Genomic DNA, 23,972 nt, shown 5'->3' with positions numbered 1-23,972 from the left:
TGGCTCAAAAGGCTATAAAATGGGGTTTATAAGATGCATGGGCTTCCCATGGCCATAAAGTTGGCACCTTTATGCCACGGGAACCCTCAATGGTTCCAGATCTGAAGCTAACACTACACAAAATGAGCCAAACCCAAAGGTGGCTTAGAAATGTCCCAAAAATGGCAAGATCCAAGTCTTAAAGGAGATCTATCAAATGATAAGTCAAGGTTCAAGCTTTTTACCTTGAATGAACTAGCAATGGAGCAAAATCTCTGGATCCAGTTGCTTCTTCAAGAACTCCCAAGCTTCTACTTCCTCCTTCAACTTCAAACACACACACAGAAGGCACCAAAAGGCTCAAGAACACACAATAAGGGCTAGGGTTTCGAGTTAGGGTATTCTGTAAGTGAGAGGGACGATAGAGGCTGGTTTGGGATGAGTTAAGTTGTTTAAATAGGGTGCAAACCCTAAATATTAGGGTTTGTCCAGACAGCTCCTACTCGTCGAGTCGGTCTACCGACTCGTCGAGTAGGTCACTTAAACCCCCGATCCAACAGTCGAGTCTACTCGATGAGTTGGGCCCCCAACTCGCCGAGTCCCAGAGTAAATTGCCATATTTCTTGAATTTAAATACGTACCAGGAATCGGGTGCTACATAAGTTATCATTAAAAGACCTTGGCTCCCTCTCTTACTTCTTAGGTGTCGAATTCATTCCCCATTTCGGTGGTATATTTCTCACCCAACGTAAATACACCATTAACATACTCATACGAGCCAACATGTGTGACTATAAACCAATATCTACACCAATGACTACCTCCGAACCTATCACTCTTACAGGCGGTACCCCTTATCCTGTACCCACTGAATATCTAGCACTAGTATGTTCTCTATAATATCTCTGCCTCACAAGACCTGACATCGCCTTCACAGTCAATAGGTTATCCTAATTCATGCATGCGCCTACATCTCTTCACTGGACAACTTTGAAACGCCTACTCCAGTATCTTCACAGTACATTATACCATGATCTTCTTCTAATACAACTGATTTCAAAATCTGCCCTTCTCTTTATATTGACAACGGTCAGCTATAATTTTTTTTACCAATTTTTTACCTATAAACACACAACATTTTACCGCATTTTCTTCACAACATTCTTTTCTTTCTCTCTATATTATACAATTGAATACCCTCTTCAACCAAAAAAATAAAGCAAAACCCAAACACCCCTCCACCAAACACAACCTCTCCGGTCAGATTCGCTCAATATAAAAATTATATAACCCTATTAAAATTTCAAAGTTCGCTGCAAATGCCATTCCAAGGAACTTATTTCAATCACATCTCACCTCTAATCTAATTTCCTTCCTCACCCTACATTCAACAAAAAAATTATGGTCAAAACCCGAATTTACAAGAAAACCTTGTCGGTGCTTTTTCTACAATGCCAAATGTCCAAACACAAACAACTACTCAACCACCACCCACTCAACCGTCAGTAGAAATCGTTACCGAAACGAAAGCGTAAGGTAGTAGGAGAGGGAGAAGGAAATGGAAAGGGAAAGTTGTTGACATAGAAAATGAAAAAAATTCGATAATGGTGGACACTGGAGGAGGAGTACGCTTTAACAGTAGCATGGTGTGAGACTTCAAAAAATTAATTTCATGGAAATGGTATGAAGAAATGTGCTTATTGGAAAGCAGTGTTCGCCAAATTTCAAGGTATATACCGCAACTTGCGATATTCTTAGTTGTAAATGGACTTAAATTAATATGAGGTGCACCAAATTTACTAGGATCTACAAACAAGCTTCATTCGGAAAAGCAGAGTGATGCCAACGACTTTGATGTGTTAAAAGCCACAAAAGAAAAATATCAATTCGAGTTGTGTCGCACCCCCAAACCAAGGATGGCGGAAACGTCCGGGGGTGGCGGACTTCATGTATAGTATCACAACAACGAGTATAATAGTGCTCATAGTAAATACAACCATCATAAATATAATTGAAAAAGTTACACCATAGTATGAGTTTACATGTTTCAAAATCAATTACATTATGATGACAAAAATGTATTAATTGACGTCTTGCGTCCCATCCTCAAAAGCAGTTGGTTACTTGTTTTACTGGTTTCCTGAGAATACAAGTAGTTTTGAAAGAGTGTCAACAATTAAGTTGGTGAGTTCATAAGCTTTTGGATGAAATGTTGGAAAAACCTTTGTTTGTAAATGTAATGGATACTTAAGGAAAATCCAATATTTTCCTTATAAAATGTTATGTAGCCTTAAATCCCAACACCGAATGTATGAGTGTGTTTCGTAAATTGTAACGAAGAATGCAGTTTTAAATAGATAAAACCCCTTTTTGAAGTAGAATTCCCCGTAAACTTTAAGTGTTGTTAACTCTCTATGTGAGTCGCTATAACCATACTACAACCGGATGACCTGCTACAACGTTTTTCAGACGTTAAAATTTGTTATGACTTTTGTCACCCGTAGACCTGCAGGTCCCGCTGTAGCTAGCAGCAAGGTGTGGGGTGTCAATCCCAATATAGATCTATATACAATTATCACGCTCTCCCTACAAGAGACTCTGGTTATAACTTACAGGAATTTTTAACCCGTACTCTAAGAGTACAATTGAAGAATTGTCTCACAACTTATGTTAACGAGTTTACGTGTGGTTTGAATGTAAAACCTTTTTGTGTGGTGGAAATAAATCCCCTTTTTATGTAGTATGTTTGAAAGGTACAATCCATAAATTATACTTCTTATGTTTCATCTTGTATGTTTGTAATGATAAAGGACTCTTACAACTCAGTGAGTAATTTATGTTATTTAAATGTAATTCAAAAGAAAACACATGTAAAAGATAAAGTCATCAATGATAAACACTTTGCTCAACATGTTACAAAGTGTTATGAAAGTGGTAAGCTGTTAACTAGTTTTTAACCTTTCTGCACTGTTTTAAAAAGATCATAGAAAAACCATACGAAGTCAAAAACTGAATCCATAAACTCTGAGAGTTTAGTAAATGTGTCTAGTTTATTCATAATTTTTATTATGATTTTTAGAAGTCTCTAACTTGTGTGAAAATTCTCATATTCACAGACTGGTCCGAATTCGTTTCTGGATTGATAGACAGTTTTATAAAAATCACCATAAATTGTAGAAAAATCGTATGGAGATGTGCAAGTAGTCATTAGAAAGGTATAAACCTGAAATACTTGAATATAAAACAGTTTTGAAAGATATTAAGTTTAAGATGGTCAAAACAGTCCGTGAATAGGACTCAACGTTTCTGATGAAAGCTGTTGTTTGAGTTTAGTTAAGTTTATTGTGTATTAACTTGTATTCCCCCCATTAAAACTAGGAGAAAACATGAAAATATAGGGGTATGAACTCACCTTGAGTTATTTCCTTAGATGAATGCTGAAGAAAAGGGGTTTCCAAGTCAAGAACACTTGGTACAAGCTTGGAGAGCCGAAGATCTAAGAACAACTATGGCGATATTTGTTATGAGAGATCCATAAATTGAGTGAAGGTGTGAAGAATGTTCAAATGTAGGATGAGGATACTGACTAAATGTGAGTGAAAAGCTCAATATCAGCCTTGGAGTCTCGAGTTCTTAGAGAGGGAAAGTGAGTGAGAGAGGTGTTTGCTTTTTGGTGAGAGAGTGAGTAAAGTGGAAGGGGAGATGAGGGTTTTCCAGCTTTTGATCAAGTTATCTAGCTGGAGGGGAGGTGTGAGAGGACAAGTAGTTGACTAGGTAGGGATGAATAGTGACTGGAGGTTGTCCTAAGTGGGTATGGGGGATAGCTTGTGTTATACTTTATGAAAAGTCAACACTCCAACACAATATCTTACACAATAGATATTATTCTTAGTTTAAGATTTCCCCCAAAATGTGATTAAAATATGAAAATATAGGGTCTTATATGTCAAAATACGAGTTTGGGTGAAAATCTCATGTTAAAATCATGAAAACGAGCTTAAAACACGAAACTACTCGAAAACCGGGATCAAGATGCGAAGCTGCGAGACCAGAACCGAAGGTTCGGTCCTATATGGTGAGAACCGAAGGTAGGTTCGGTCCTAAAGACTTGCACCCGAACTTGTTCAAGGAGGGAACCGAAAGCGGATTGGAGCGAAATGGACCGAAGGGACTTGATCCGAACCGAAAGTGAGTTCGATCCTAAAAGGAGAGTTCGGTTCTAATAGGTTTCGGTCCTTAAGAGGTTTCGGTTCCTAAGAGGTTTCGGTCCTTTAAGGCTGTTTTTCCATTTATCTTCCCGTTTCGAGTTGTTTTCGACTAAATTAAGGGTCGGGATGCCCCGAGTGATTATAAAAAGTTGAAAGAGATTTTGAGAGAGATTTGGGAGAGATTTAGATAGAGTGAGAGAGATTGAGAGAGACTTTATTTGTGACCTTTGCGAGTGTTTAACTTCGAAATGCAAGGTTTGTAAACGCCGTTTTGCCTTGTTATGACTTATGAGTGTTACACGCTCCCAAAGGGTATGTATTAATGTTTTATCGAGTAGTTACATCATTTTACCCTAATTAGGGTCTAGATTTTCCAAACGCGTGATATCCCAAAGTGATAATTTTCATTAAGATAGTGAGTTGTACAATAGTAAGCATGATGTAGACCTTAATATACAAAGGTTAATTGAGTTGACCGGTTTGACTTGTTGACTTTATTTGACTTTGACTTGACCAGAAATTGACGGTTGTCACAAGTTGGGTCATGTGTTTGATTTTGATAAATCATGGAACATATTGAGAAGAGATGCAAAATGGACTACCACTCCAACATTGACGGAGGTTCAATAGAAGAGGTCTTGAAATTTGAGTTTGGTCAACGTTTTCGACGCACAGACTCACATCAACCTCAATGCCGAAACAGATGAGATTTTGGACGACATTAAAGAGATCTCCCCTCCACGACGACCCATAGGAAGTAACAAAGCGAAGCGTGCTGCAAGACATGCAGATGAAGCTGACAAAAAATCAAAGCATATGGCGGAAATTGAAGCGAAGTTCTAGGAACACAATTTACTACAAAAAGGAAAAAATAAGTTAAAACGTGAGCACTTGGATTTCCTTCGTAAACAAGCACATTAGGAGAGGGAGAGACGCGAGTGAGAAGATATGGCGAATGAGTTAGAAATTCTTAGGTGTAGCAAGGAAGGTTTGGCGGCCGAAGATGCAAAAGTGCTACAAATGATGAATGCGAAGATTCGGGCAATACATTCGGGCAATTACGATTATCGTTTATGTTATAAATTTATCGTATTTTTTGATCTAGCATTGTTTTTTTTTTAAAATTTAAATGTTATGGTTAATTTAAATATTATGTTTTATTTAAATTAATGTTTTATAAAATTATATTTGTTTTTGTAACTATTAAAAGAAAGAAACTTGAAAAAATAAATTAAAAAATAAACGATGACATGGAAATTACTTGGTGTTATAACATGGTGACAATTTCTACATGTGTTATAACATCATGGATGATGTGGTAGGTGACATTGTTTTGATGTTATAACACCATACGTCCATACCCATACCTACTAGCCTTAGGGGTACTCATGAAACGGGTCAATACAAAAACCCATCCAATTCGATAATGAAATAATATGAGTGAAGTAGGCTCGAGCATGAGTTATTTGAGTCAGGTCCCTTCTCAAAATACAATTCATATTTTTATACATTTAGTTTTTAATTGTTGAATCGTAAAACAATGTTTGTTTGACAAAACTAACTTATAGTTAGAAGTTGAAATTGTAGTTTTATGTGTATAAAAATATTCAACAAAAATACATATAACTTTCTAAAATATATAAAATTTCATAAAATTAAAACATAAAACCTTATAACAACTAAAAGCACATAAACACTATCTTTTGGATTATCTAATTTTTATCTATATAAAAAGTTTTAAGCTAAAAATTCTTTGCAACTCATCTTTATTGCTTGAGAGTTGAGATGCATATTAAGGTTGCAGAGAGTGGGAGAAGCCAAGGAGGTCGTCAAGCCTCGCTAGGCTCTCCAAACACCGCTCCTGGCTTGCACAATGGCGGTCTTCATAGGTGCCTCGTTATGGCTGTAGCAAGAAGAGAGACAATAATAAAGTTGGTATTTGAGTTGTGATTGTTTGTTTCTTTTGTTTTTATCTTTTTAATTTTTTTCTAAAATAAACCTTATTAAACTAACACTATCATTCCCCAATATTTACAATGTACACATATTAAGCATCCGTGACAATAAAAACACTAAAAAATTTATGTGGCAATGTGCTAAAGGGTTGCTTCTCTGAGTTATCTCTCTAACCTAATGATTTTCGATTTTTTTGTCTAATCGTTTATTAAGTAACATGTATTTTATTTTTTTGAGAAATTAAATATCATTTTACTTTTATTACTATAAATCTTCATATCCAATTAAATTATGACATGTGTTATATTAATATATTAAAATATCATTAAATAAACACTAAATGCTATATATATATATATATATATATATATATATATATATATATATATATATATATATATATATCACTATTTAATTGAATAAAAATATTTATAGGAATAAAAATTACAAAGACATTTAATTTCTCTTTCTATTTTTACTAAAATTGTTTATCGATAGGTAATTGTTCGATCTAACATTCTTAGCGTCCGTACCTTCGATTCCGTTGTTTATTGGTTCAAGAAATCTTGGGACGTGTTACGCACGCTCTTGGTAGAGAAGTAGAATTTATATTTACGTGAAAATTCGACGTTAGAGGAAGAACTTTCGTTAGGAGGATTTGACTTGATAATTTTGTTTAATTATTCTCTGGTCCCACTCTCACACTCATAGCGCGTGGAATCTTTAAAGTTTCACGTGCTGCCAAAAGGACAATGAAATCTCTGTTCTCTCTGGCCCCTTGGTCAAGTTTAGACCCTTTCTCCCTAAATTAGTTATACTTGGAATTATTTTTTGAAGACAAAAGAGAGAAAAACATATATTAAAAAAAACATTTCATTTATTATTTAATTCATTAATTGTTTAGAATAAGATAATTTTTTTCACTTATTGATTTTATTTAAATTTTTGGTAAAATATTATTAATCGATTTTATATAAATGATACGGTCTAACTAGGAGTGTTCATAACCGGATATTCGAAAATTCAGATATCCGAATTTTGGATAGTTGATTTTTGGTATCCGATTCTGTATCTGGAATTTCAGATTTTGGTATCTGATATCGTATCCGAAATTTCGGATACGGAATAGGATACCAAAATCGGATATCCGAAAATTTGAAATTTTGTTAAGATTTGAAAGGCATATGCAGTTTTTAAATTAGAAAGACATATTTTTAAATTAGAAAGGCATAGGAAGTAATATAGATATTTAATTAAGGGTATTATCAACATGTTTTAGTTACTAACATTCATATCATAGGACATATGTGACTAAAATAACAAATAATGTATCAACTAAAATCAAATTTTTCGGATATCAGATATCGGATATCCGAATTATCCGAAAAATCTGAAAAACACTATCCAATGCCGATTCCGAAAAATCGGATATCCGAAGTTTCGGATATCCTAAAATTCTGATATTATCCGAAATTTTGGATATTCGATTTTTTGTATAATTTGGATTCAAAATTTCGAATACAGATATTTTTGAACACCCCTAGGTCTAACTAATAAAATGAATGGTCCATATAATCTTTACCCTTTTGCTGCGTGATAAATTCAATAGAAATTTTATGCGATTGATATCGAGTTTATTTTTAAAAAAGACATTTTCATTAGTTAAAACCTCAAAATCTTTTTACTTTAATCAAATCATATTTCCATTTAATTTTATTGATAAAAAACTATTATTCTAAATTAATTTCAATGCTTAACCTTAAAAATATTTTCTGAAATAAATTTAGTCCAAAACAGTCTCGTGATATATTTTTATTTGTTAAAAAAAATTAAATATACTTCTGTATTTTCTTCCTATTCATTCTACTATTCATATTAAATGATGATATATGTCACATTTAATAAAATTAATAATTTTTTAATACATTTATCACAATTTAATAGGTAGAAAGAATATATAAAAAGATATTTAATTCTAAAAAATTATATAAGTATTTTAATTATTTACTATCAACTTAAAAGCATTATACAATCATTTACTTAATTACAATTTATATAATTTTTTTATTGAATATGTTCTAACCAGATTAAGTTAAAATTAACACATAGTATATATTTAATAAAAAACTAATTATTATTATTAATATTATTATTATTATTATTATTATTGAATACTAGTAATAAATTAAAAACATTCACAATCATCGACCTCAACTATAACATTTTTCTTTTGGCATATCAATTTTACATTAACTTTATCAAACAAAAACATATTAACTTAAACACTTCATAATCATCAATTGTTTTGCAAACCTTTTTCCGTGATTAACTCATGTATCCTTATCTACGTATAAGGGAGGATGGAGTCGTTCCCTCCCAACCCACCGAACCCACTGCCACATCAATTTTTCTCTTTTATTTTTTTTCATCTTTTCGAACCCACAACACACGGAAATCCAATCTTTTTGAACCCACTCAACCCACTCAATTAAAAAAAAAATACAAAACAACTAAGGTACAAGTTTTAAAACACATGGTACAAGAGAAAATAAGAAAGAGAAATTAGAGAGAGATGATGAAGTGGGTTAGTGAAACCAATCAACCCACTCGTTGAAGCGGGAGTGGTACCGCCGATAACTCTATTGTTAATTAAGATTTTACATTTGATTGTTTTGTATTTTTTTTTTAATTGAGTGGGTTGAGTGGGTTCAAAAAGATAGGATTTTCGTGTGTTGTGGGTTCGGAAAGATGAAGAAAAATAAAAGAGAAAAAATGATATGGCAGTGAATTTAGTGGGTTGGGATGGAATGACTCCCTCCTCCCTAATATATTATAAAACTTCTATCATCTAAATTTGTCAATTTCACATAAATATCCATGTTTTAAAATGATATTAAACGACAATAACATTTAGTTAAAATAACGTATTCTAACACATAAATTTTGACAAAAAATTAAACCTTTTTGGCCTTTTTTCCGAAAATACAAAAAAACAAAATTTCTTACTTTTTTTTTTCAAATTTAATATTATAAGAAAGAAAGATTTACATAGACGTTGCGGGTAAATGAGCATCAAGCTGTGGTCCATACGGTTTGAAGTAATTTGCTTTTTGGTCCCTAACTTATTTTTTTAAGCCGGAATGTCTTTACTATATGTTTTTGTTGCACGTTTGGTCTCTGTGCTACCTAAAAATACCATTTTGCTCTTAATTTTTTAATTTATTTAAATGAGGTGGGGGTAGGTAAGGTAAGGTAAGGTGAGGTGGATGTGAGATTGGAGTGTGTTTATTTAAATAAATTAAAAAATCAATGACAAAATAGTATTTTTTAGGTAAGACAGTGACCAAACGCGCAATATAAACAAGCAGTAGGGACTTTCCAAGTCAAAAAATAAGCTAGGGATTATGATCCAAGGAAATTACTTGAAACCATAGGAACCATTCCTGTATTTTACTCTTAAAAAACGAAAAGAAAATAAAAAACTGTTTTAAAGAGAGATAAAAAAAAAAATTAAAAATTTATATCGAATTACTGGATTAATCAACCAAAATATAGCCTCCAATAACAAAAACTAGATTTGAGATTGACTATTATATTTCGATTGAAACTATTTTATAATATAGTATCCATATTTTGATTTAAAAGAAAAAATAAAAAGTTAAATTGTACGAATATCATTAGAAATTAATATTTCATAGACCAATAACTATTTCTCGGAAAGTGAAAGGGCTAAAAATAAATTCTCCCGGTCAAAGTTTTACACACTTGAGAAAAGTCAATGTTCTTCCTTCCTTATCCTTCTTCTCCACCATAACATCACGCAATTTCTCAGACTCCCATGGAGAAAAACCCTAGATCAATGGCCCGTTTCAGAGGAATCTTTGATTCTGTAATACTCATCACGGTTGCCGTTTTCCTCTGTACTCAGTCATCGTCGGTGGTCGCAGAGGACGATGAGAAGTGTTTGCGAGGCGTGAAGGATTCATTTCGTGATCCAGAGTTGAAGCTTCACTCCTGGAACTTCAATAACAATACCCCAGGATTCGTCTGCACATTTGATTTCGTCGACTGTTGGAACGATCAGGAAAACCGTTTGCTAACGCTCAATCCTATTAACTTAGGCCTCGCCGGAACAATTTCACCGAGCTTCGAGTTTTGTCTGAGCTTACAGAATCTAGAACTCTCCGGTAATCGTCTCACCGGTTCCATACCCAGGGACCTCTGTAAGTGGATGCCTTATTTAGTCAACTTAGATCTATCGGACAACCAATTGTCGGGAGAGCTTCTGGATCTCGCTAATTGTTCGTTTTTGAATAAGCTTATCCTCTCCGGCAATCAATTTTCTGGTAGTATACCACCTCAGTTCTCAAATTTCGGCAGACTATCTGATTTTTCGGTTGCGAACAATGCTCTTTCTGGTCCGATTCCACCAGGCTTGTCGAGATTTGGTTCGTCCAATTTTGATGGGAACAGTGGACTTTGTGGTGAGCCGCTTAGCAAGTGCGGGGGTTTAAGCACGAAGAATCTGGCGATAATTATCGCCGCCGGTGTATTTGGGGCAGCGGCGTCATTGTTAATTGGGTTTGGGTTGTGGTGGTGGTGCGTGACGAAATCGAAGGCAAGGAGACGCTACGGAATCGGTGGAGACGACGATAGCAGTAGCTGGGCAGATAGGTTGAGAACTCACAAGCTTGTTCAAGTCTCTTTGTTTCAGAAACCACTAGTGAAGGTCAGATTAGTCGATTTAATGGCTGCAACAAACAATTTCAGTAAAGAGAGTGTCATCATTTCATCAAGAACAGGAACAACCTACAAAGCAATTCTCTCCGATGGATCTGCTCTTGCGATCAAGCGACTTAGCAAATGCGACCTTCACGAGAGGCAATTCCGAGCTGAGATGAATCTATTGGGTCAACTCAGGCACCCTAATCTGACTCCATTGTTGGGTTTCTGCACAGTAGAAGAAGAAAAGCTCTTGGTTTACAAATACATGTCAAACGGAACTCTCTCTTCTACATTATCTAAACAATCAAGCTTGCTGGATTGGCCAAGTAGATTTAGAATCGCTCTTGGTGCAGCAAGAGGCCTTGCTTGGCTCCACCATGGCTGTCGACCTTCAATCTTACATCAAAACGTAAGTTCCAACGCCATATTTCTTGATGAAGATTACGATGCTCGAATAGTAGATTTTGGATTAGCTACCCTCATGAATTCTAACGAAGGTAGCTTTATCAATGGTGATCTTGGTGAATTCGGTTATGTAGCTCCAGAATACTCCATGACCATGGTTCCTTCCATGAAAGGCGATGCTTATGCTTTTGGTGTAGTGCTCTTAGAACTTGCAACTGGTCAAAAACCCACGAATGTAACAGCTGCTGAAGAAGGGTTTAAGGGTAGTTTAGTCGATTGGGTGAATCAGCTTTCAAGTTGTGGACAGATTGAGAATGCCATTGATAAGAATGTTCATGGAACAGGTCATGATGAGAAAATTGTGAAATTCATGGGAATTGCAGGTAATTGTGTTACACCTCAAGCTAGATCAAGATGGTCAATGTATCAGGTTTATGAAGCATTGAAGAACATGGGACAAGAATTAGGGTTTTCTGAACAGTATGATGAGTTTCCACTTCTTTATGGCATGTAGAATCATGTCTATTCATTCGATGCTTATAAATTTTAGCTATTAAATCCAGCATATATCTTCAAGAATGCTATTTGGGTATCATTCAACATCTGGGTTAGAAGTTAGTATTTATTATTTGTAGTATATAATAAATAAAATCTGATTATTTTTATGATACTAAATGATTCTCAATTAGCCTCCACTTCCACTTCCATTTGATCATTTTGATGCCATTTTGATGGAATTTTGGATTTTTAAGTTCTGTTTTCAAACTAAGGGTTGTTATCAAACTAAGCCTCTCGTAAGAGTTTGGACTGACTCAGTTTAAATTGACTCAATCAGATTCATCAAGAGGTTGGACTGACTTGGTTTGAATTGACTCGGTCATATTCAGTAAGAGGTTCGGACTAACTCGGTATGAATTGACCCAGTCAGGTTCAGACGACTGTTTGGTATCACAATTAAAAGCTTCTGATTCAGTTATATAGTCACTGATATGCATTTTACTGGCCAGACTCAATCACTGAATCAGATCTAACTCAATCTACAACTATTAAACAATCCCTAAAATCATGAGGCACATATTATAAGATATTTTTATTGTTTTAATGATATTTTTATTTTGTAAAAAAAATGGAAATAGAAGCTGCAAAATAGGAATTAGGAAATGATTGATGAACAAAATGAAGGACGAAAATGACCTTAGGTAATATCTTCTTAAGTCAGCATATCTCGACATAAAGGATCTACCTAACTCGCTCCCTTTTACTTGTCTTCATGTGCTGGTTTTGAAATATGTGACTTTATACACATGTCATGTTCGCATATTATTATTATTGTTTTTATTTATTATGAGGTTATATTAGTTAAAGTACTTAATTTGGACAATTATACATTATCTTTTTATTTAATCTAGAAAGATTGACTTGGTGAGTTAAGCCAAAAAAACCGACTTAATTGATTAAGACACTAACCTTTTACAATTGTGGAATTTATTATTTGGAAATATGTAAGTGTAAAATGATGATTTAGCTCATTCATACAGTTTATTTAGTATAGAAAAAGAAAACAGATCTTATGTATTATGTATATAACAGTTTATTCGGACAAACATTGTTACTCGTTCGTTGACTTAACCCAAATTCACAAGAAAAAAAAAAGGAATCTGTTGTCATCCAAATTGAAGAAACACGATCCAAATGCAAAACACACATTAACATGTCCATTCTTAAACCTTTGATATTAACCCAAATTCTTATGTATTATGTTGATATCTCTCGTTGAAGATCTTATTCAATATTATAGCTCTGATACCACATGTTGTGATTTTAAATGCTAAAAAGTTATGTTATATATTTTTTTTTTGTAAAATAACATTATTTTTTATGAAGTTCTTCATTGTGTAGTAGTAAGTAATAAATATTATTCATAAAACGATTTTACAAATTAAAATAATTTCTGAATATATGTTTAGATGACCATTTTAAGATATTTAAACGTTGCTCAAGTTAAGACTTTTTTTTTTTAAATTCTATAATTTTTTATAGGAAATGAATTGGAATGGTACGTTCCATTGATTTTTCTAGGCATATATTGTAATAAATATAATAGATTATATAAATTAAAAGAAAATTTACCTACTCTGCCAAATAAGTGGGCCATTTGATTATGATAGTTTGACCAGTTATAAATTCTTTTGGGTTATAAAAAATCTTCCAAAACCAATTACCCGAAATTACGAGAGGAATTGAGAGTGGGTCACTCATGCATGCAATGTTATGTAACCCAAAAGTAAAAGAAAGGTGCTTTTAAAATTTGAATCTGGACCCAAATTCTTGAAACTTTCAAAATCAAAAACTATAAAAGAAAACACGACATGTAAAGAAAAGCTAAAGATTTGAAGAACAAAAAAAGAAGACAACTAGAGAGTGAGACCAACTTTATTCATTGCCCGAACACTTCCAAACAGGTGAAATTATTCTTGTTTATTCTCTTATATATATATATATATATATATATATATATATATATATATATATATATATATATATATATATATATATCTATCTTATTGTTTGATAATTAGACAATACATTATTGATGTAAACATGGAAACCGGATGGTTTTGAACAATTTTTTTATGACTATTTTACAAGATAACGGAGGAAATATATTTAGGTGTAACTATTTTATGTCTTTTGTACACACGAGAAATAAATAAATAAATAACAAGTTGTTGTCCATTGTTTTACATGTTTGGGTGTAACTAGCATTAATGTTCCATTCCACGATAATGCACACCAAATACAAACAAAAGCGTGTATTTTGACATGCCATATGTAAAACACAAGACCTTAAGCTATAATAGTTTGTTGTTATTAACATTTTTTGCCTTTATTTTGTTTTCGGTCTTTATTAAACGGACGATTATAAATATTAACAATTGGCAACCTGTGAATAGTGATTTTAACAATATTTTAACATATTTTTTTCATTTTTATGTTTATATTAATTCAATTCAAGCCGCTTAATTTGATTTTTTTATCTTAACATTGATTACTTAATTTGTATCAATCTGACGTAGCATGTTTTCAGTTTCAACTTCCATTATTCTTTAAAACATTATAAAATACGTTTTTTCCTTTATATCATAATAAAAATACATTTTTCATTACATCATATCGTTGAAATATTCAATAATTTTATGGACGTTCGAATCCATATGAATTTAATAAACTACATATTAGTGTTCATTGAACCTGAGAACTTAAATTTCGTCCAATTTCGAAACTAATCACATTGTTGTAATTGTCATAAAAAATTGAGTTCTACAATAAGTGCTTTATAGTTTATCTCAATACAAAATATCATTAAATTACAAATTTTGACCAATTTATTATTTATCCATATAAAATGTTAAACGACTTTACCTAAACTAATAAGATAACTTTAAGCTCACATTTAATCAAAATCCATAATATCTAAAATGTTAAACGACTTTACCTAAACTAATAAGATAATTTTAAGCCCACATTTTAATCAAATCCCATAATATCGATCGAAAAAAAGTAAGTTATATATTTTCTTCAACATATCAAATAAAACTTCAATCGAAACATAAATAAAATTTATGAAAGTTTGTTCAAAGTGCATGCAAATACAACTTGTGACATTAAAAAATACACTTAGGTGCTGTTTGTTTTTTCTGAGTCAATATGTCTGCAGTCTGCGCACCACATCTGTAGACCTCTACAGTAGAAGAGGTGGACCAAACATTTGCAGTCTGAAAAAAGAAGACTGTTTGTTTTTCTAACATCTGCGGGCTACTAAATCAAACTAAAATCTAAATAAACTGATTTTTTTAAACTTCAAAGTGATTTTTTAATATTTTTATGACTTTGTTATAAATAATCAACAAATCTAGATCAACTTTTATGTATTATTGTATAAAAAATAAAAATAAAAATAAAAATGGTATGAATTGACGTATATATTTGATAAAAAAATCAACAACTTTGGTTGCAAAGTTATAACTAAACATTATAATTAGGGATCAAAGAATTTGATACATAAATGGATGGAAATAAACTTCGATTTTTTCAATTAAATCCATTAAAACGTACCATAAATATTTTCTCGAGAAATTGACGATACTGTATTAAATAATGTTTTACAAAATTTGGCAAAAAAATATACGAATATATATTATGATTTTTTTTTTCATATTTATATAAACAACTTCAACGACTATTATTGTAATAAATATTTATTTATAAATTTGTCAAAAATATCATGTTTGTATCGTCGAACGTTTTTTTTTTAAGTTTTGTAATTTTTTTTCAAATTGTTTATCATTAATAAAGTTGGAAAAATATAAATTAAAAAAAAAACTTTAAAAAAAAATAAAGATATATGTGTTTTTTTAGGCTAGAAGATGTCTGAAGATGTTAGAAGACTCTGGTCCATATCTGCACCAAGAAGAGGACGCGCAAACATTTTTAGGTCTGCAGTCTTCAAAAAAACAAACAGTCTGCGAAAGCTAATGTCTGCGCGTGGGCTACGCGACGCATACAGTAGAGGCCACGCAGATCTACAGACAAAAAACAAACACCACCTTACAAACCGTTTAACTTCTTTCTATTACATCTTAACTTTTTTACTTATTGACCATAATCAACGGTAAAAAGATTACTCATTTTAATCCATTTATAAAATTACCTATTTAAGGATGCCAAAAAAAGAAGATTTGTTGAAAGAAGAGAAGCCCTAAAAACAGATGCAAAGTACTTTACTTAGGGAACACAACCCACGTAACAACAGGAATAAAGCTCAAAGCTAAAGCAAACACAATAAATACACCTTTAACAAATAAATACATCTTTTACCTATCAATCACACTAAAAAAAAGAACTATATTAATTAGATTTCATTACTTTTCATCTAAATCCCAAATTCATGAATCTTTCAATTCAAACTTTGAACATTCTTACTTTTCTTTCCAACAAAATTAAAAAGAAAAAGAAAAAAAAAAAAAAAAAAACTTGTTGTAGATCCGGTATATCCATGTACACGAGTCTTTGAAGCTTAAGTTTAGGCTCGTTCAGGCGTTTCTCTCGCATTCCCAACTTTCCTAAATAAAAAAAATTAAAAATTAAAAAAAAAAGTACAATGAAATACAACCTTTACACAGTGTCGGATCCAGATAATTTTTTTTTTAACAGTTAAATGACATGCGACATATAAATTGGAGAATATAGAAAACACACTACAAGCTAAATTTGATTTAAAAAACGACAATTTTGCTTTTGTGTTTTTTATTAAACCGAATTTTTGTGTTTGATTTGGTTTTTTATAAGTTTAATTGATTAACTATGTTAAAAAATGACATGCATTTACAGTTTCCATTGAAAATTAGAATAATATACGTGAGTTTACATTCTCTTGTGTTTTTTATTACTTTGGACAACCAAATATGATGGTTTGTCCAAAGTAAAAAAAAAAAAAAGATTTTGTTTTTTGGTTCAATTTATAGTGAAAACAAAAACCAAACCGAACCATAAGGGTATATTGGTAAATAATGTCATCATATAAGGGAAAAAAATCAAAATTTAGTTTCATTAGTCCCATGCACGACTCAAATCAGCATAAAAAAATGCGTGCAAAATTTCATTTTGTAACGTTTTTAACACTAAAAGAATTGTTTTGGAGGGTATTTATGACATTTTACCTGTTGTGAATAGGATCCGGTCCATTTGGTACTCTTCTCTTGCTCACATAATTGACAACCACCGGCTTTGAAACACTGACACCTGGAATCACCAATTCCGGAGTTGTGATTGTTGAAACATCAAATAACAAAAAACAACAAAACCCCACCAACAATAGTCCCCCAAAGAAAACCACCCTTTTGTTTCCTCCCATCACTCGTTAAAAAATTACCAAAATACCCCTCCCTCTAGATGTCTTCTCCAAAACAGAATTTTGGGCACTCAAGAAGACTTGTAACAGTCATAGTGGTTTTGGGATGAAGATAATGCATCTATCATTCTATTTCTATCTCTCCCTTGAAAGAGAGTATAAAAGAGAAGGTGTGTGTGTGTGTTTTTAACTTGAAGGGTAAGAGTGACCACTTTTTTTTAAAGATGGAATACTACAAGCAATTCTGTTGCACTTTTTCTTTCTACAGAGAGATGTTATTAGATAAGGGGTAAAAAAATAGATTAACTTTTGACAAGCATTCTTTGCTTTAGGTTGTCATTGGGTCCACAATAAATAAATAATAAAAAAAATTACCAGTCCTTTATCAAGTGAATTTTTATGTACTTGTTGTGATCCAAACTCCTAAAAAAACATAATCGAGTTAAAAGTACAGTTTATAAATTCTATAATTTTTTATTTTTTTTTGTACTTCAATTATTGGGTCCTTGAATTCAAGATTCTTCTATAGTTTTTTGCAGCTTATGAAAGGAATGTTTGAAATAAAAGTGTCTAAAGTTTAAGGTATGACTACTTCTTTATGGTATCTAGATTTGTAGACATGTTTATTTTCTTTTATTTTATTTTTTTTGTCTTATGGGAATAGATACAAAAGAGTTTGCCTTCTTGTAAATCAAAGAATTATATAGTGGTCCAAAAAATTAAATGTTTTTATAACTTTACTAGGAATATTAGAATATACGTCTTATCCATAAGGCTTCATTTAAATTATAAAGATTCAAACTTGACTTGATTTCGGTTTTGTTTTTAAATTCTTTTTGTGTTGTAAGGATATAAAATGAAAATTCCAAAATGGGTTTCTTATGTTTTTTGAAAATTCTAATATGAAAGTGAAAAGAATGTTATAAAACCTGAAATATAAAGTTTTCTTGAAGCTTATGATCTTCTCTTCTTCTGAGCCCATGTGGGCCCATATATTGCCAGGTGTGTCCTTCCAAATCGACGATCAGCTAACTACAATTTGCAGTTAATCATAAAACCATAAGTTTATATTCAATCATTCAATGCATATATGATAAATTTTTTAAAAAAATGTATAAAGTAGATATTATAATTTTAATATAAAGTACATATTAACAGTTATAGGAAGTACCTTAACAAGACCCCCACATGTTTCCAGCATGTTGGTTCTGAATGGATACTCCACAACCTATGGAATAATAATTAAATATAAGATACCAAAGGTGTATATAAAATTTGATTAAGAAAAAGGGAAATTACAGAAAAAAAAATTATACTTTGGGCAAATTTGCGGTTTAACAATTTTGGAACATATAAAGTATTAGTGGTTAAAACGAAAAATCACTCTAAATATAATGTTTTTTTTTTTTCTTTTGTAATTTTCCCTCAAAAAACATAAAACTCACTATAAAAGAATCATCCCCAATGACAGATGATTCTGAAATTTGCTTCATTAAAATCTCATAATCCACTTCCATGTAAGGAGGTGTGACACTTATGTAATCAAATGGTCCATCTTTTCCTGCGAACCAAATACCATTTTCATCTACTCATATTTCATAAATAAAAAATAATAAATAAAAAAATGCCATATATGAATTACCTGAAGATTCTTTAATGCGCTCAAAGAAAGTTTCCACACGAACTGTGTGTATAACAGAATTATCAAGAAATCCAGTCCATTCTAAATTAGGGCGTAGAACATCGGATACAACCCATGGATCCATTTCCACAAAATGGACCTGAAAAAAGTTTGCAACAAAGTAGTAAGCTTTTGCCCATACTACCAACATACTTACATTTTCTTTACATATATAGCAATGTATTATATTCATAATATGTAAGTACATTGCTATTATTGGAAAGAAAGAAAGTAGATTGCTATTATTGAGAGTAAACTAAAGATACCTGAGAGCATCCTCTGCTGATAGCTTCTATGCCAACAGATCCTGTGCCACTGTATAAATCTAACCATCTACCAGGTCTCAAAGATGTAGGACATCCACCAGCAGCCTCAAGAAACCAAAACATTTTTTTTTCTTATTGTAATACAAAATTTATGTACTTGTTCATCAAGGGTAGAATTGGAAATAGTACCTGCAAAATACCAAAAGCTGCACCCTTGACTACTTCCATCATTGGGCGGACATCCATGCTTTTTGGTGATAGTAATTTCTTCCTTCTTGCTGTTCCTCCAAGAACCTGTAATTTTGTAATGTTATAATCTTGATAATGCCCTTTGTGATCCATTCTCCTGTTTTTAGGTTTTGTTAATTCATGGAATGTTTTTGTAATCTGTATAAGATTTTGTGTAATTGAGTGAATTGTTAAAACAATAAGATTCACTGGAACTGTGAAATTGAAGAGCTACAATATAGTAATCAATTACTATTGATTTCTATGACAATTGGTTCCTATAAGATAAACATCATGTTTGAGTAGTCAATATAGTAATCAATTACATCCTTTGAGAATTGCTGTAATGATTGAAGTAACAGATTCCACACACCTGAAGCAACTTATGAGTCTCCCTAGGCTTAGCTTGCTCATGTGGTGCTCCGACCTGTTTCCCTCTTCCAGTCTTTTGATGCTCTTTATTCCTTCTCGACTACATAAAACCCTCAAATCAATACCTACAATCAGTTTTACACTTACGAGAAACAGAGAGAGATTGACTGACCTTCGAAGGAGTAGGCTCAGAGAGGAATTCATCGGGATCGAGACCGTATTGTTTGAGCAACTCCCTCTTCTCTTCCGTGGAATTAGGCGATTCTGGAATCAAAACCCCCAAAAAATAAATTAATCCGTTATAGGTGAAGAATTCGAGAACCAACAAATGGATTTTGTATAGATAAGAGTGGAGATGGAGTTGAGAAACTTACTGAGAGATGACGAACATATGATGGTTGAAGGCCGCCGGCACAGCCTCGGAGTGGAGATTAAGGAGCGGTGGGTGAAGAGAGTATAAGGATTATCGGCAGTAACAGGACGCCATGAAGTTGTCGTCGGTATTGCAGAGAACGCCATGAAACCTTAGCCGAGCAAGCCCTTACCAGTTACAAGTTTTCCCTTCACTAGGCAAACCAATATTACCAATATTACCGTTGATGTTGGAAGGCGGATAAAGAGGATGCACAAATCGTTTAGTGAAATTTTATTTACCACATTGTACTTTTTTTACTTATAAAAATGTTCAGAAAAGTCTTAAAATTTTATCTTAATTTATGAAAAAATCTCAAACTAAAATTTATTTACGAAAAAACATGAATTACCGGTGAAAATGACGATTTGACCCATTTTTACGGTTTACCGGTTTTATTACTTACATGTTTCACCAAAGTCCTATTATTTTACCCTAATTTGCGAATAAGTCCCAAAATAAAATTTACTGATGATTTGACCATTTTCTTCATGTAACATACATTTTATCGGTTTCATTGTTGATTTAGACACCTACTCATTAAATTAGTTGATAAGATGAATACGATAGGTTATATAATGTCACATTTACTGTAAAATTTGATATTCATCTCATCGGCTCATTTATGACTATGTATCTACGTGAGCAATGAAACTAATAAAATGTGTGTTTCCAAGAAAAAAAGGGCAGAAAATGAGTTGATGTCTGATGAGATGGATATATTGGGTTACATAAGATTAGATAGACAATTTGATATTTCTTATAAACGTAAAAAATAACGCAGTTGTTGTTAGTTTATGTAATTATTGAAGTCTTTGTTGGATGCATTTTATGTTCCAAAAAGATATACAATACATCAGAATATCAAGTTTTATGCTAAACATAACATTATATAACTCAACATATCCATCTCATCATCTCATTTAATAACTAGGCGTCCGGGTCAACAATGAAACAGGTAAAATGTATGTTATATAGAGCAAATGACCAAATCATCAGTAAATTTTATTTTGGGACTTATTCGCAAATTAGGGTAAAATAATTGAACTTTAGTGAAACAAGTAAGTAATAAAACCGGTAAACCGGAAAAAATGGGTCAAATAACCATTTTTACCGATAATTCATGCTTTTTCGTAAACAAAATTTAGTTTGAGACTTTTTCGTAAATTAGGGTAAAATTTTAGGACTTTTCTGGAGATTTCCCTTTTACTTACTAGTAGTTTAGATAGGAAAAAATATTTTTATTTATTTATTTTGTGGTTTTTTTTAAGTTGGGAAGATGGAGATGCCATGATGACGTCAAGTCACTCAAGTCAGAGTGATTTTTCAAGCATGTGTTTTTATAAGGTCACGTTTGATAGTTGTTGACTAAGAATGTGCCGACCGGGAAAGATCTGTTTGAGTAAAAAATTCTGACCGAGTAAAAAAACATGTTGTTTGATTATAAATCTGACTGAATGTGCTGACTGATGCAAAATGCTCATTTTACCTTGATGCTCTCTACGTTTATATGCAAAATAATAATAATAATAATAATAATAATAATAATAATAATAATAATATTATTATTATTTTTTAATTATTATTATTATTATTATTATTATTATTATTATTATTATTATTATTATTATTATTATTATTATTATTATTATTATTATTATTCAGTGGTATACATTATAATAAACGTTTGAGCAAATAAAATACAAAAAAAACTTCTAGCATAGTGGTAATGATGTTGCCTTGTGAGTATGAGGTCATGGGTTTGATTCCCATTACCTCCTTTTCCTTTGCTAGGCGCTAAATTTTTAAGGGTAGCATTGGAAAGCCCTTCTTTCTTTCACAGTCATCCATCAGCCAACTTCTTTCTCAATCAGATCTTGCAGACCAAGTCATACATCTTGTTTTTGTTTATTAAACACATTTAGCTGACCGAGTCAGCCAAAAATGTCTGACCTGACTTGGTAAGATGCATATCAAACAGGTCCTAAGTCATGACTTATTAAAGGGGGATCAAAATATCTATGAGTAAAGGAGGAGCTATAGAGGACAAAGTGAATATAGGGTTTGTTGGATCAGAGACTAAAAGTCGATACCCATCATCCTTCTTTGCCTCGTCGCTCAAATTCGTTGTAAACCTTTTTTTTTGGTGAATTTAGGTTTCCTAGTCGGAGACCTCCGTTTTTCATCATCAAACATTGTTAACTACAACCTCCATTCACTTTAAAATCTCCACTCATAACTACCTATGGGTAACATCGTGTTTTGCCATAGACTGTTGTCATGAACTAAGCTTGTGAGACCCTGCACTGTTTCCTACAAAACATCATCCTCTTCAAATGCTTCCAAAGACTTCTATTTGTTGCAAAAATCCACACACATAATCAATCGTGATCTTTTCTATTCGCCATAAAACACATGCACACATAATCAACCATGGTTTAATGACATAAATGTCATTCTTACAACAAAGAGGGAAATGCGTAAAAGAAGAAAAGAAAGAGTTTATTGCCTACACGAGGTAAAATTGCAATTTATAGGAGGGTGTAAGAAACATGAAGTTTTATTTGAAAAAAAAAATCCAGGAGAATGTTATGTTAAAACTGCAATTTAATTGACACATTAAGGCCATGATCCTATCTCTACAATTGCTTGACTTAAACAAGTGACCTCCTTCCTTTCATTTGCGATCAACAAGTATGGTCCCAAACAGCCTATTGCAATGCCGATAAAAAAAATCCATGATGTTGAGCATAGCTCAAATCATGTATATTAACCTGAGAAAAGACAATCAAGATAGATATGAAACCCAAATAATAAATATAAAGATATCATAAATCCATAATGGGATGATAAATCAAGCCGAAAGATGAAGCATGAATGTTAGAAGGGAAGGACATGTATTTAACCAAAAACATGAACACTTTAATTCATTCCTTCTATGGGTAAGTCAAGTTTAGTTAGATTGTCATTCCCTCTGTGTTTATCCTTCCACCTTCATAGATTGGCTTTCACTATTGAAGTGTGTATGCAATGAGCCTCTCGTGTTTACTGAGATTGTTGCTTAGTCCTTCTCAAAAGCTTAATTCATTCGCCTATGGATAGTCGGATGATAAAAAGATAACTCTTTTGTCTATATGTAGCCAAAATCCCATAAGAGGGGTTTAACACCGAAATTTTCAAACAAATTTTTCGTTTTAAAATCACATAATTCTCATAACACATTTCATAAAAATCTCATTGGTTTAATTTACAAAACACAACTCCATAATTGTTTGATTAATAATCCAGGATCCTCAAAACATAACTCTTTCTCTGGTGTGTACAATCAAACCGGTGCCTTCTCGCGATCCTGAGAAACCTGAAACACATAACACATAACACGGTAAGCACGAAGCTTAGTGAGTTCCCCAAAATACCACCCACACAGCTCATTATCCACTCGAGGCTATATCACTGTAAGACCCTCCGGTCAATGTGTCTCATTGGGACCCTCCAGTCCCTGGGTTCGTTGGACCCTCTGGTCCGGTCTGTAAAGCTCTGCATAGCATAAATCACAAAGACATAATGCATAGCAATAAACATAAGGCAGGATACCATAATACTCGATGTAAGCACATAAGACCCTCAGGTCACACATAAGTACCACTCTAGGTAAAGTATAGTGAGAAGACTCACCTTGCAAGTAGAAAGCAATCATCCTCGAACTCGAATCTCGAACTAGCCACTGCCTAACACATAGGGTAAATATCTCTAATTAATACTCGATTCTCGATTCTCAATAACCAAATGTTATTCTTCTCTATCTAACTCTTGAATTGGGTAAAAGACC

At 32.5% G+C, this 23,972-nt stretch overlaps 2 protein-coding genes across 2 annotated transcripts; one reads left to right on the top strand and one right to left on the bottom strand.

The window, feature by feature from the left end:
• The first annotated feature begins 9,868 nt into the window (after nucleotides 1-9,868).
• LOC145109452 (Leucine-rich repeat protein kinase family protein) lies at nucleotides 9,869-11,968 on the top strand. Its single transcript, XM_079046606.1, has one exon. It carries the CDS (start codon nucleotides 9,982-9,984, stop codon nucleotides 11,785-11,787), a length of 1,806 nt encoding a protein of 601 aa, XP_078902732.1. The 5' UTR covers nucleotides 9,869-9,981; the 3' UTR covers nucleotides 11,788-11,968.
• A 4,196-nt stretch (nucleotides 11,969-16,164) lies between these two features.
• LOC145109451 (methyltransferase) lies at nucleotides 16,165-20,315 on the bottom strand. The gene is made up of 11 exons (XM_079046605.1): nucleotides 20,106-20,315; nucleotides 19,904-19,995; nucleotides 19,733-19,831; nucleotides 19,321-19,425; nucleotides 19,132-19,236; nucleotides 18,827-18,965; nucleotides 18,630-18,745; nucleotides 18,356-18,412; nucleotides 18,114-18,216; nucleotides 16,994-17,075; nucleotides 16,165-16,396 (listed from the first exon to the last, which is right to left on the bottom strand). The coding sequence occupies exons 1-9, from the start codon at nucleotides 20,248-20,250 to the stop codon at nucleotides 18,139-18,141; spliced, it is 936 nt and encodes a 311-aa protein (XP_078902731.1). The 5' UTR covers nucleotides 20,251-20,315; the 3' UTR covers nucleotides 16,165-16,396; nucleotides 16,994-17,075; nucleotides 18,114-18,138.
• Between the last annotated feature and the right edge of the window lie 3,657 nt (nucleotides 20,316-23,972).

This window comes from Lactuca virosa, chromosome 4 (genome assembly GCF_052849685.1).
Source record: "Lactuca virosa cultivar CGN04683 chromosome 4, Lactuca_virosa_CGN04683_v6, whole genome shotgun sequence".
NCBI lineage: Eukaryota > Viridiplantae > Streptophyta > Magnoliopsida > Asterales > Asteraceae > Lactuca > Lactuca virosa.
Note: the sequence above shows the minus strand (reverse complement) of the source record. Positions and strands in the feature narration are given on the sequence as shown.